The 14,209-nt window shown below is 38.1% G+C and overlaps 1 protein-coding gene across 1 annotated transcript; it reads left to right on the forward strand.

The window, feature by feature from the left end:
• Nucleotides 1-8,509: 8,509 nt before the first annotated feature.
• Nucleotides 8,510-10,058, forward strand: LOC140953843 (tachykinin-like peptides receptor 86C). The gene is made up of 2 exons (XM_073403221.1): nucleotides 8,510-8,519; nucleotides 9,160-10,058. The coding sequence occupies exons 1-2, from the start codon at nucleotides 8,510-8,512 to the stop codon at nucleotides 10,056-10,058; spliced, it is 909 nt and encodes a 302-aa protein (XP_073259322.1).
• Nucleotides 10,059-14,209: the final 4,151 nt, after the last annotated feature.

A 14,209-nucleotide genomic window follows, 5' to 3' on the forward strand; every position in this document is an offset into this window, starting at 1 on the left:
AGCTGGTAAATTAAGAAAAAAAGGCTTTTAGTCAACGATTGATATTTGAAAACTTATCGGTTTATTCACTCTTCCAAGTCCTTATCGATACAATAAGCAAATCTCTGCTTCGAATTAAAAATTCTAATTTTGGTAATCGGCAAGCCTGATACATTAGTTCATTTAATTAGCATAAAAAAAAGTGTGAATGTAAGGAACCAGGTTCGTTTTAAGTCAAGTCTGTGTAAATAAACACATACAGAAGTAGAGCTAATGTAATTTGGGCAATAACACAGGAAGAAAATGCGTGTAAGCCTTTGAAATAAGAAACTTTGGAGAGGCTTCCTGTTAAAAAAATGCAACTAGATCGTAGCCGTCATTCCATCAGATCATAACTCCGTTTCATTAGATTGTAAGTCATAGATATCATTTGTTTGTAAGCTTTATTCTACCAGTGGTTCATTCTTCAATGATATTTGATTGCACCTGATTCAATTGCGAATTGGATCGATCGTTCTTCACTTTTAACCGTACTTAGCAGGAACTGCAAACAGTACTTGAACCTCACTTTTTGGTGGACTAATCTTTGATGTACAAGGTGGCGATAGTTCCAAGGGATTCAGAAGATATATTCTCATCGATAACAGTGAGTTTGCTCCCTTGGATTATAAGACAAAACAGAATTTCCTTAATATGCATCCTATTTCTAATTGTGTTTATTTTGAGCGTTGTTCGTAGTCAAAAACAATCCGAACACGCTAACCTCTTTGCAAAGTCTTCGCCTTCTGAGACAAAAACATTTTTTGCTATATGGGGGTATATGGGATTCTGACTACTAAAGCCATGAGTGAGTTTTAAGCGGGTGGTCATTTTCTGGTGCTCATATAAGCTTAACGTCCGTACAGGTGCAATTTAACTTGACAAGTACCATAGGTTAGTCCGAGATCAAGAGTTCCATACACAAGAACTCGAGCGAGGATATTGTGCGAATTGTTATTACTCTCAGTTTTTTTATTCCCTATAATCATTATAAATTTCTCTCTGACTTAAAACAGATATACTGTTCAATGCAAACACAATAGGGCCATTTATACGAGGAAAAATAAGACGCGTCTTAAAGAAGACGCGAACTTTCCGTATAAACGGCACATTTCGTCTAAAATAAGACGCGGCTTAGCTAAGACGCGTCTTATTTTAGAACAGCCCTTAACGCCTGTTCTTAGATAAGACTCGTCTTAGCTAAGACGAGAAAAACTTCGTATAAATGACCTTCGCGTCTTACATAAGACGCGAACGCATAGTACGCATGCGTTAATTTTTGGAGCGCCACGTTAGATTGCCGTTGCAACGGGCAACATTCACATGAAAACGAGTCAAAAACAGAAATAAGACGCGAACCATTTATACGAGCTGTTCTCGTCTTAGATAAGACACGCTCGTATAAATGGTACAGTTTGCGTCTTATTTAAGACGCGTCTTATTTTTCCTCGTATAAATGGCCCTAATGTACTCAGTATTCCGCCTAACGATTGCTACTGATTAATTTTTCTTTTCTAACTTTACTGTACCGTTTCTAGATGTCAAACAGAAGAACATCAACCTATCTATCAAATATCTCGTCACCGACTACACCTCGCGCTACAAATGTTGCTTTCTCCTATCTGCTGCCAGTTGCCTTTGGTTTAATTGCTGCCATCGCTCTTATTGGCAACGGTCTTCTTTGCGTTGTTATACTGAAGAATTATCGGATGCTCAGATCTGCATATAACTTGCTGATATTCAGCTTGGCTGTGACAGACATGCTAACAGGTAGAACGTTTTTAGAAATCAGGTTCCTTGCCTTGTAATTGACGGAGAAACTATCGGACACATGTAGACCTACAAATTACCGATTGTAACACTTGGTGACGAGTGTGAAAGAGGGTGTCTACTCTTAAGATACGCACTGCACATAATATCTTGGTTAGAAGCATCAGACTTTCTTATGCCAACACAAAGTTGGACGTATTTTGCAGGATATCGAGTTAACCACACTAAATATGACGCTAAGGCCCGGTTCAGACGCAGAACTTTTCATGGCCGAGTCAAATTATTTAGACCGGCGTAATTGATTCAGACGCCGACCTTAATATTGAAACAGCCGTTCCTTATTGATTCAGACGCCGAACTTTTCATGTTTCAATGTATTAGGTTCTGCTCATGAAAAGTTCGGCCTCTGAAGCGGACCTAGTACAATTTATTGAGGAAATCAGATAAAAAGTGTAAAAAAAGTCATGCAGTAGACATCACATTGACGATGCCGATCATTGTAACAACCGATGACTTCATCTGATTGTAAATCTTAAATAGAATATAGGCGGTAAGATCTATTTGATACAAGAAAGGACTAGTAAACTGTGAAATCATTAATCTCAAACACAAGATAAAACATGTCTAGTTTGGCATAGGGATATTTCTACCTGCAAGGCATATACTTGTTGATATTCTAGCAACCTCATTCTTTATCTCTTCTTTATTTTCAAGGAGTGTTTATTGGTGTGACGCCAAACTACCTGGTCGCCCTAAGCTCGTACCAGGCTCCCGGTGGATTACCTGGGGTAATTTTCTGCAAAGTCTTTGGTTCTCAGTACTTCGTGTTTCTACTTGGTAAAGTGTCCTGTCTCACGGTCACTTGTCTTGCTGTGGAAAGATGGTATTCTGTGGTTAAGCCTGTCAAATATCGACTCAAGTTTAAAAGACGACGAGTTTATGTGTATCTTTTGATCATGTGTTTAACCTGTCTCTTATTGCATTCTTTTGTACTGTTTGAAATGACGCTTGATGAAAAAAAGCTGCGATGTGTGTGGATAACATCCGATTTCCCCAAAGAACTAACAATAATGACATACACCATCGTGACATTCTTTGTTCCAAATGCAGTTACTTGGGTTACGTATCTTCACATTTCTTTTGCGCTTAAGACGTCTCCAGCAATTAATAAAAATAATACGCGTTTCAATCGCACACGGTTTAAGCTTCTGCGCATGTGTATTATAGTAGCCCTGCTTTTAACGATATGCTGGTTTCCAAATCAGCTTTATTATGCCTTGGCTTCTTATGACCTTGTCAGACTGGAGTCGCCTTTCCATCACTTCACTATCGTCCTTGCTATGTTTAACTCGTGCACCAATCCTGTCATTTATTGCTCTACAAACAGGGAATATAGAAAAGGGTTTCTTAGGCTACTTTGCCCTTTCTTTAATTCCTGCCGATGCAAGAAACGAAGGGAGATAAGTCTAGCACAGGAAAACAGATCGAGAGTAGCAAGTGGAGAATTTGAAATGGAAAAATTTGACGGTGGTGTGATGTTGACTTTTCGTAATTTGGTCAATCAAGGTTACGATGTCGACGACTGCAAGCAACAGGAAACCAGTGGTGTTTGCAGTGAGCTTATTTGAAGAATCGGTTAACTGGCTTTTCTCTTCACTTCAGTCTTTTCAGCTGTGGTCAGGCTTGTTACACTTTCGTTAAGCTTCCGGCTGACGTAGACGAAGCGGACTGCGGTTTTACAGTCAGCGTTAGTTCAACAGGTGGTAAGTGCGCGTACTCGGGGAAAGTGGTCCCTAGCTTCATTCCTGGCGATAGGAGCCCATGAGCCCCTGCTGGCGAAAAATGACTAATTGGTCGATACGTCACCACGTGACATTTCCTTGATTCAACATGACGGCAAAACCTTCATCGTCTCTTGTTTAGAACTGCGGTTTATGAGTTGCATGCAGACTGCGTATATTTTTTGAATGGCTTAAACTTTTTATTATCCTTTATTATATAATGAGCCGGACATTTTGTTCCTGAAAAGATAAAGCGAGGTGTTTGCAGCTGGTATCTACCCCAACAGACTTTTATCACCGAAACTCCAGCTTGAACTAAAGGAACTTCAGCGTCTGCATCAACAATCTTTCCATTGTGAACAGGTGCAATTCAGTGAATAACACTCAACAGCCGCTTTTGACCGAGTTAATTTTCTCTACTTTTTCCATTTTTTCGCTTCCCATTCCCCTTTCTAGGTTTTTCGTTTTTACTTAACATCCGTAAAAACCAGACTAAGTTCTATTTTAGTGACTAAATTCACGCGGATTATTTTATTTTGCATTAAGAGTATTGTCATGGTGTACAATATTTCAAGTTCATCGTTAACATCCGCCAATTTATGGAGTACGCAAATGAGGTCAAGTGTCTTGCATCAGATATAAAAGATCTAAATACATGCGGTCTGTATTAAGTAAACTGAATACAAATCTACATCAAACCCTTACCCTATCGGTTCCTTCTTTTACAATTTTGTGTTTTATTCCCGTTTTTCATTTTTTCGTTCCCAGTGACTCGCTCCCCAATTCGCTTTCCCCGTTTTAGTAAAAGTCTTGTGGTACACATACCTGCGGCTATGAAAGAGACAGTGTAAACTTAAAAAAGTAATATCAGAAATGGCAGTGTTATAAAAATAACATTTTAAAATCTATTTTAGTACTGAAAAATGTTGAAATTATGGGACTTCATTTGTATATGTACAGTTAATAGCTTAAGCTTTAGTGGTATTTGGCAATAATACTACGAATGACATTTAAAAATAATAGTACCCGCGAAGCGGCAAGTGGTGTTTTGGGCAATTTTGAAATATCACAAGCCGGTATTAATGCCAATTATAACATGGTGCGCGTGCTTGCCCTATCTACGTCCTTTCGAGTCGAAAATTCTTTTTTATATCAAGCCATTTTTTCGGTAAGAAGGACGCTGAAAACTTTGCATTGCGTGACCAAGAACTCTGCGTGGCGGCGCACTTGTTTGCTGAGGAGATACAACAGATAAAATTTGGCCACCAAACGTGACGAACTTTATTTTCAAGATCTGCCAATATATAATAAACCAAATATCTCTTCAGCAAAGGTGGTGGAAAAACCGCCACCCACTAAGACAAGAATGAGAAACACACTAGGAATTAATTCGCAGGTAGGCGGAAGGGGAGGTGGTGGAAAATGCTAAAAATTGGTTCAAACGAGCGATGTGAACAACGTGATGGTGAGCGTTCGAAAGGGGCGAGCGCATGGAAAAGCGCGCCTAAGAATGAACGGTATAGTCTTGGACGCCCTAAATTCTGATTGGTTGGAAATAAGATAGGCCTGGAACCTGCCGCCTTAGCCTGAAAACCATTATCAAATGCCTTGCCATAAAATCCCATTATGATGTCGTCATAACGGTGTCTTACATGCGCACAGACGTGCGTATATGGGCGTGGTAATTGTGTTTATTAAACTTTGATTTTCGCCTCTAACTTTCAACAAAGTCTATAAGTAATTGAACAAAATACTAAAGAACTTTCTAGGTTTTTTGGAATTGACAGCTTCTAGCCACTCAAACCAACAGCAAAAGCGCTGAAATGTTAGCAAATTACCAGACGCCCCGTAGAAAAATTCTCATTCAAAGAATGACATTCAGTTGGAAATAAAAACCACAAGCTCATATGAGTCGGGGAACATCCGATTATATAGTGTCCTCATTTTTTAACGTTTGCTTAGCCCTTTGAAATCAAGTTAATTAACGGCGAGAAACTACGCACTTTCGTTATAAACGAACAATCCGTGGAGGGAAAATTTCTCTTTCAGGATCGAAACAAAGCGAGCATGAGCTTTTACCAAGACAAAAATTTATTACTCATAAAGTAACACAACATTTATTACTCATAAACACAACTACAAAAAGGTCCTCTCAGCGGTAGACTGCTTGAAGTTCGCCTTTTCTTTAAGATCCGTCAAGTTTTCGGTGACAGTGAGTGCGTATGGACAAAAACCTCTTTTAGCCAAAAGGGACTGGGCGAGAGTTCAGTTGTGTACGTGGGTACACAACTAGATATACGCAACAGCTGACGCAATCTAAGCATGAAACCACGTAGAGTTCATGCTATTATATATTTATCATAGAAGCCGAGAAACTGTCGGCAACATTCAAGATACCTTTATTTTGTTCTAGTTGAATGAAAAAACTCTTACCAAAGTGGCGCTTCATTCAAAATATCTTTTTACGTCAAGAATAGGCAAATGATTGACAGCTTCTAGTATTAAGCGTCGAAAATGTAGCAAACAGCATGAAAAAGGTTAAATGTTTTTGCAGTAACTGCAGTGGTAAGAGATCACGCATTGACTTCACATACAAAAAGTACTGAAGTTATGACTCGCCAAGTTTTTTCTTTGTAAAACACCAACGCCAACTCCTTAATCAGTCATTATTGTCGCTTAGCAGCCATGAAAGTGGTGTACTCTTGATGTTTGCGTTTGGGAGTATAAAGAAGTGATTTAATATCGCCGAAAACTACCTACCTTTTTCATTTCTTCATCTTGAATGGTAAGTGCTCTGAGTGCTTTTGTTGAATTTGGTCGTTTTCCGAAGCCTTTCTCGCGAAGACCTCTTGCCTTTCCCTTCTGCCTGAACTTGACAAATTCTTGGTTTGCTATGCAAATTTTGCTGTCATTTTGTCTGTCGAGAGAAAGCTAATATACCGTAAATGATCCCCGGCTTCCGGTTTAAAAAGAAACCCTGTTAAAGACGCTAAATAGTGAAATTATATACCCTGTTTAAGACTCAAGAACCTGAAAACCATACCCTGTTCAGCGGCACATACCCGTATAGGCAAAATAAGGGAGTGCCCCCCCCTCCCCCGGAGCAAATATACTGTAAATGATCCAGATGCAGGGGGAGTTTATATTCAATCTTAGGGGTCCAAGAATGAGCGTTTAATAGATAGGAGGCGTTTATTCTCATACTACCGTGCAGTGGCGGATACAGAGGAGGGGCCCGAGGCCCCCCCGTTATTTTTAGACTAAACTGAGGCCCGAAGGGCCGAAAAAAACTTTTTTTTGAGACCGGGTCCCCCGCTCTATCAAAGGGCCTGGATAACCGACTCCCTTATTTCAAGGTATGGATGCGGCACTGCTGTGACAAGCTCTACAAAACTAATGTGATTTCAGCGAAAATACCAAGAGAATTTGCAAATAGCACAATATATATTCTTCCAGTCATTGAAATGTCTAGGCCATCAAGAGACCATATCGCTTTCAGTCAAATGTCAACTGCTACAGTGTCATCGTTAGCCTATCCTTATTTTAAACATGACTTTAAACAAGATACAAAGTCCAAACCCTCCTTAACCAAGGAAGAACGAAACAAATAATTTGCATGATATTGCTCCTTTTTGTTATTTCCTGTTATTTTCAGTAATTGTCATGGGAGCGTCTATTAGACGGGTGGCGTTTTCTTAGAGTGGGGCGTCTCATTAATTCAAACTTAATAATTTTAGATCTTAAGGGAGGCAAATATTAAGAGGGGGCGTCAATTAGATCATTTACGGTAACCCTCAGACTATCCAGCTCATTATATAGTTAGAGCCGTCACTTTGCCAATTGCAAGCCCTTTGGCTTCTTATCCACACACCCCGTCGTTGTTAATACTCTTTCTTTTGGCCAACGCTTCTCCCAAACATTCATCCAAGTCTTAGGATTTTTTTTACTATAAATTGTTATTGTTTGTTGTCATCCGTATTTGCTGTTATACCAATATTACGCTGAAATACTACTACTACCTTTTGGGCACTACTATTAACCAATCAAGTCTCCCCGGCAGATAACACTAAATCTCAACGATTGACATAATTCTTCATATCATACGAAAGCCAAATTCGGTAATTGTTTCATTATTCATTCAAAATAGTTATTTCCAACTTCAAAACACGCTTTCCTCGATCGAAGTGAAGTCCGCATCTCCGTAACTCAGCAAATTTAGGATATAAATGGTTTTAATTTTGACAAGCGGATTTTCTTCAAACAGACGTTGTCATCCGTCCAGTGCTAAATGTATTAATTGCTGTTCTTGGTACGTTTCTAGGCAATAGTTAGGCTATATTTCGTATATTTCTTCTTTGCAAAACGTGTGAAATTTTGCAACTTTTTCTTAAGCTCTACCGAGACAGCTGACCTACCTTTCTACCTTGCCCTCCGCTGTCCCTTTTTCTGTTGATACTACACAATTGACGTCAAATTGTATTGCCCCGAATATCTACAAACTTCTTCCAAATTTGCGGGTCAACGGTAGCTGATTATGAAGAATCAACCTGGGGCCATTTAAGCCAATCAGAAACAGGGAAATATTTTGAGTGGATAAAAAACATTATTTTCAGTTCCCACTCGCTTAAAATAAGACGGTTCCAATTACAATGTCATCAGTATTCCGCCTTGCGATTGCTACTGATTTTTTTCTATTTTTACTGTGTCGTCTTTAGATGTTAAACAATAAAAGCTCCCCAAGATATCTGACAAATATATCGACACCGACTACGCCTCCGGCTTCAGCTGTAGCTTATTCCTACCCGCTGTCAGTAGCGTTTGGTTTTATTGCAGCCCTGGCTTTTATTGGTAACGGTCTTTTTTGCATTCTTATACTGAAGAATTATCGGATGCTCAGATCTGCATATAACTTGCTGATATTCACCCTGGCTGTGACAGACATGATAACAGGTAAACGATTTTAGAAATCAAATCAGTCTTTTCCTAGTGTGAGTGACAAACTATTGTACACTAAGATCTCCACACATGAATTACCAATAGTTACACCTGGTGACGAGTGTGAAAGAGGTTCCCTACTTTGATGAGACGGAAATAATACCGACTAGTTGTAGCATAAGAAATAATTCCTATGCAAACACAAATTAGGATTATATGAACGACACACTATTTTATTGCCATTAAATAAAGTTTCTTAAGGAAGTCATTAGTTTTTAAACAGTCATGCAGTAGACCTTATTTAGGATGCCCACAGTCTTTGCAAGTAGTAGGGATGGACGGATTTTGAGACCATCTTCGCATTTAATTTTTCTACAAAATCGCTCACCAACCACTCTTTTCATCAATATCTGGTTAGCCTCGCTGCTTTTCTCAATTTAAAATAATGATTTCTTAAGACTGTAAGCTCTCCGGAATTTTCCAACGTTAAACATTTTCCTTTATTGTGACAACTCAGCCATAGTTTTCTCATGTTTGTTTGTCCTCTTAGTGAGAGGTTCCCGGCATTAGCCTCGCATTCATGTTCAAGACCTACTCGTCCCAGGACCGTCGGCAATACGAATATTGTCTATTTTATTTCTTTTTTATTTTCAAGGGGTGATTATTGGTGTGACGCCAAACTACGTTGTCCCCCTAGGATCCTACCAAGTTCCAGGCGGATTACCTGGGGTAATTTTCTGCAAAGTCATTTGTTCCAGTTACTTCGTGTTTGTACTTGGGAAAGTTTCCTGTCTTACGGTCACGTGTCTTGCTCTGGAAAGATGGTATTCTGTGGTTAAGCCTGTCAAATATCGACTCAAGTTTAAAAGACGAAGAGTTTGTGTGTATCTTGTAATTATATGGATAACCTGTCTCTTATTTCATTCATTAATACCGTTTCAAATGACGCTTGATGAAAAAAACCTGCGATGTAGGTGGATAACATCCGATTTCCCCAAAGAACTAACAGTAATGACACTCACCATCGTGACATTCTTCGTTCCAAATACAGTTACTTGGGCTACTTATCTTCACATTTCTTTTGCGCTTAAGACGTCTCCAGCAATTAATAAAAATAATGCGCGTTTCACTCGCACACGGTTTAGGCTTCTGCGCATGTGTATTATAGTAGCCCTGCTTTTAACGATATGCTGGTTTCCAAATCAGCTTTATTATGCCTTGGCTTCTTATGACCTTGTCAGACTGGAGTCGCCTTTCCATCACTTCACCATCGTCCTTGCTATGTTCAATTCGTGCACCAATCCTGTCATTTATTGCTCCACAAACCGGGAATATAGAAAAGGGTTTCTTAGGCTACTTTGCCCTTTCTTTAATTCCTGCCGATGCAAGAAACGGAGAGAGACAAGTCTAGCACAGGAAAACAGATTGAAGGTAGCAAGTGGAGAATTTGAAATGGAAACATTTGACGGGGGTGTGATGTTGACCTTTCGTAATTTGGTCAATCAAGGGTACGAAGTCGGCGACTGCAAGCAACAGGAAACCAGTGGTGTTTGAGCTTATTCGAAAAATCGCTTAACTGGCTTTTCTCTTCACTTCAGTTTTTTCAGCTGTGGTCAAGCTTGTTACACCTTCGCTAAGCTTCCGGATGACGAAGACGAAGCGGACTGCCGTCTTACAATTAGTGCTAGTTCAACAAGTGGTAAGTGCGCGTACTCAGGGAAAGTGGTCCCTAGCTTCATTCCTGGCGACAGAAGTCCATGGGCCCCTGCCGGCGAAAAATGCCTGATTGGTCGATACGTGACCACGTGACATTAATTTCCTTAATTCCACATGACAGCAAAACCTTCATCGTCTCTTGTTTAGAACTGCGGCTTATGAGTCGCATGCAGACTGCGTATATTTTGTTTGAATGACTTAAACTTTTTATTATCCTTTATTATATAATGAGCCGGACATTTTGTTTCTGAAAAGATAAAGCGAAATGTCTGCAACTGCTGTCTACTCCAACAGACTTTTATCATTAAAACTCGAGCTTGAACTAAATAAACTTCAGCGTCTGCATCAACAATCATTCCATTATGAACAGGTGCAATCCAGTGAATGACACTCAACTGCCGATTATGACCGAGTTATTTTTCTCTACTTTTTCCTTTTTTTCGCTTCCCATTCCCCTTTCTAGGTTTTTCGTCTTTACTTAAGATCCAGTCTCTGTAAGATCCTCATACCGAGTTTTGCCCACAAAATAGATTTCGCTCATAATTTTTCTGTTGACTTCTTTTAATAAGCATATAACAAATATGAAACTAGATTGGAGAAATTCGCTTCCGTAATTTTTTTAACGAATTTTCGTTCGGCACCACATGACATAACATTACATAACATAACATAACATAACATAACATAACATAACATAACATAACATAACATAACATAACATTACATAACATAACATAACATAACATAACATAACATAACATAACGTAACATAACATAACGTAACATAACATTACGTAACATAACATTACGTAACATTACATTACATAACATTACATTATATAACATAACATAACATAACATAACATAGCATAACATAACATAACATAACATTGCGTAACGTAACATTACGTAACATTACATTACATAACATTACATTACATTACATAACATTACATTATATAATATTACATTACATAACATAACGTAACATAACATAACATAACATAACATTACATTACATTACATAACGTAACGTAACGTAACGTAACGTAGCGTAAGGTAACATAACATAACATAACATAACATAACATTTCATTACAAAACATTACATAACATTACATAATATAACATAACATAACATAACATCACACATAACATAAGATTACGTAACATAACATTACATAACATTACATTACATTACATAACATTACGTAACATAACATTACATTACATTACATAACATTACATTACATAACATAAGATAACATTGCAATTACATTACAATTACATTACAATTATTTTACATTACATTACATTACATTACATAACATAATGTAGCATAACATAACATAACATAACATAACATATCATAACATAATATTTCATTTATGACATCTAAATTGTATTTCACTTCAATGCAAATGTGAAAATTCCGGTTTATTTGCTTTGTGTGAGAGTTATACAACTGCCCTTATTTATCAACCAGATCATAAACTTCTCGGTTAAAGAAACCCTCTTTATTTGAACCATGTAGTAGATTCAAACACCTACTTGCCTTTTGAAGGTGACCTCATGTGAGAGACTCTTTCAATTCAGTTTGTTGAAATGTTTTCCACAGCAAAGGAAGTTCGCTAAGAACCCACAGTCTATAAGAGCTGCGACAGCAGTGGAGTAAGGGCGCAGTGGCACAAGGGAAAGAGGGCATTCCCTTTCACATGCTAGAGCTTGTTTAGTCACCGCTGAATTAATCTCAACAGCGATTTGTTCGATGTTCCGGAAAAGTTATTCTCAGGCTATTCAAAGAATTTCACAAGTCGACTTCTTGGACTGCAAAGAAGAAACAACTTACAGGTAATATTATTATTAGGCGAAGAAGGTTCGTTTATCACTGAGCCCGAAAATCACACTTTATAAACAGGAAAAGACGAGGAAAAATAGCGAGAGCGAGGAAAATAATAACAGCTTAAAATGACGTATTGACACTTCACATCTACACTGTTCAGCTGTTCTTGAATCATAGTTTATTAGTTTCAGATATCTCCTCTTATGAAGTAAAATATTTAAATGGAGACATCTTTTAACAGAAGCGACAGTTTGGTTAGAGAATCCCCCTAGTGCCTAAAGCAGGCTAAGAAGACTTCTGAGAATTCCTGCTTAATATTCTATAATTAAAAAAAAGAGAGATACAAAAAATGTTGTAAATGCGAAATGATTTTCCACAAAGAACAAAAGGAAAAGGGTTGCGAATTCCGCACTCCGGATTCCAGATTCCTGACGTTCCACAAACCCTACAAAAACATGGTGGGCAGTAAGTTCACGTTCCACCGTCTTCTCCCTCTTCTTCGTTGGGTTAAAACCATAGCCACATGAAAAACAGTGATAAAAAGTATGCAGTCTTTAGAAATGGAAAATGTTCCAGTGGTATTTACTCGATTTCTCGCTTTCTATTCTGACAATCCTTCTGGACTTCGCTTATGGAGAAACGCAGGCGAACTTGCCAAGTAAGGCAAGTTTCGCCACTCACCCCTCGACCGAAACTAAATGGCCGCCAAAACTTTTAACACGATTCAGCAGCTGAAGGATTGAACTATACAATGATATGCAGGAGAGCCAGTAAGTGTGAGCTACTTTTGAGATTTAATCCACTGAGTTTGGCTAAAATCGCATGTTTCGCTTAATAGGTCAAAAGGTGTCAACGATTCTGACCTGTATTATTTTAAAGATAAAGGCTCAATTAAATAACTAGTAAATTGGAAGCTTTGGGTCGTACTCTTTTATTCGGAGCAATCGGTTGAATTTTGACAAAATTTGCATATTCACAAGCATCTCAGGTCCTCATGTGGTGCCGAAAGAAAATTCGTTAAAAAAATTTACAGAAGCGAATTTCTCCAATCTAGTTTCATATTTGTTATATGCTTATTAAAAGAAGTCAACAGAAAAATTATGAGCGAAATCCATTTTGTGGGCAAAACAGAGACTGGCTCTTAATATCCGTAAAAAATAACTAAGTACTATTTTAGTGACTAAATTCACGCGGGTTATTTTATTTTGCATTAAGAGTATTGTCATGGTGTACAATATTTCAAGTTCATCGTTAACATCCGCTAATTTATGGAGTACTCAAATGAGTCAAGTGTCTTGCACCAGATGTAAAAGATCTAAATACATGCGGTCTGTATTAAGTAAAATGAACACAAATCTACGTCAAACCCTTACCCTATCAGTTCCTTCTTTTAGATTTTTGTCGTTTATTCCCACTTTTTATTTTTCCGTTCCCAGTGACTCGCTGCCCAATCCGCTTTCCCCGTTTTAGTAAAAGTCTTGTGGTACACATACCTGCACTATGAAAGATACAGTGTAAACTTCAAACAGTAATATCAGAAATAGCAATGTTATAAAAATAACATTTTAAAATCTATTTTAGTACTGAAAAAAGTTGAAATTATGGGACTTCAATTGTATATATATCAATAGCATAAGCTTTGGTGGTATTTGGCAATAAGACTACGAGTGATGTTTCAAAATTGTCCAAAATAATAGGACCTGCGAAGCGGCAAGTGGTATTTTGGGCAATTTTGAAATACCAGAGGCCAGTATTAACGCCAATTATAACATAGCGCGCGTGCTTGCCCTGTCTACTTCCTTTCGAGTCGATGCGATGAAATTCTTTATATGTGCACGGCCGTGCGTATATAAGATGACGTGTTTAATTGTGTTTTTTAAACGTGGATTTTCGCCTCTAACTTTCAAAATCGAACACAATGATAAAGAACTTTCTAGGAGTTTTGGAATTGACAGCTTCTAGCCACTCAAACCTACAGCAAAAGCAGTGAAGTGTTAGCAAATTACCAGACGCCTCGTAGACAAGTTCTCACTCAAAGAATGACATTCAGTTGGAAATAAAAACCACAAACTCATATGAGTCGGGGAACATCCGATTATATAGTGTCCTCATTTTTTAACGTTTGCTTAGCCCTTTGAAATCAAGT

The sequence above is a fragment of the Porites lutea genome, chromosome 12 (genome assembly GCF_958299795.1).
Source record: "Porites lutea chromosome 12, jaPorLute2.1, whole genome shotgun sequence".
NCBI lineage: Eukaryota > Metazoa > Cnidaria > Anthozoa > Scleractinia > Poritidae > Porites > Porites lutea.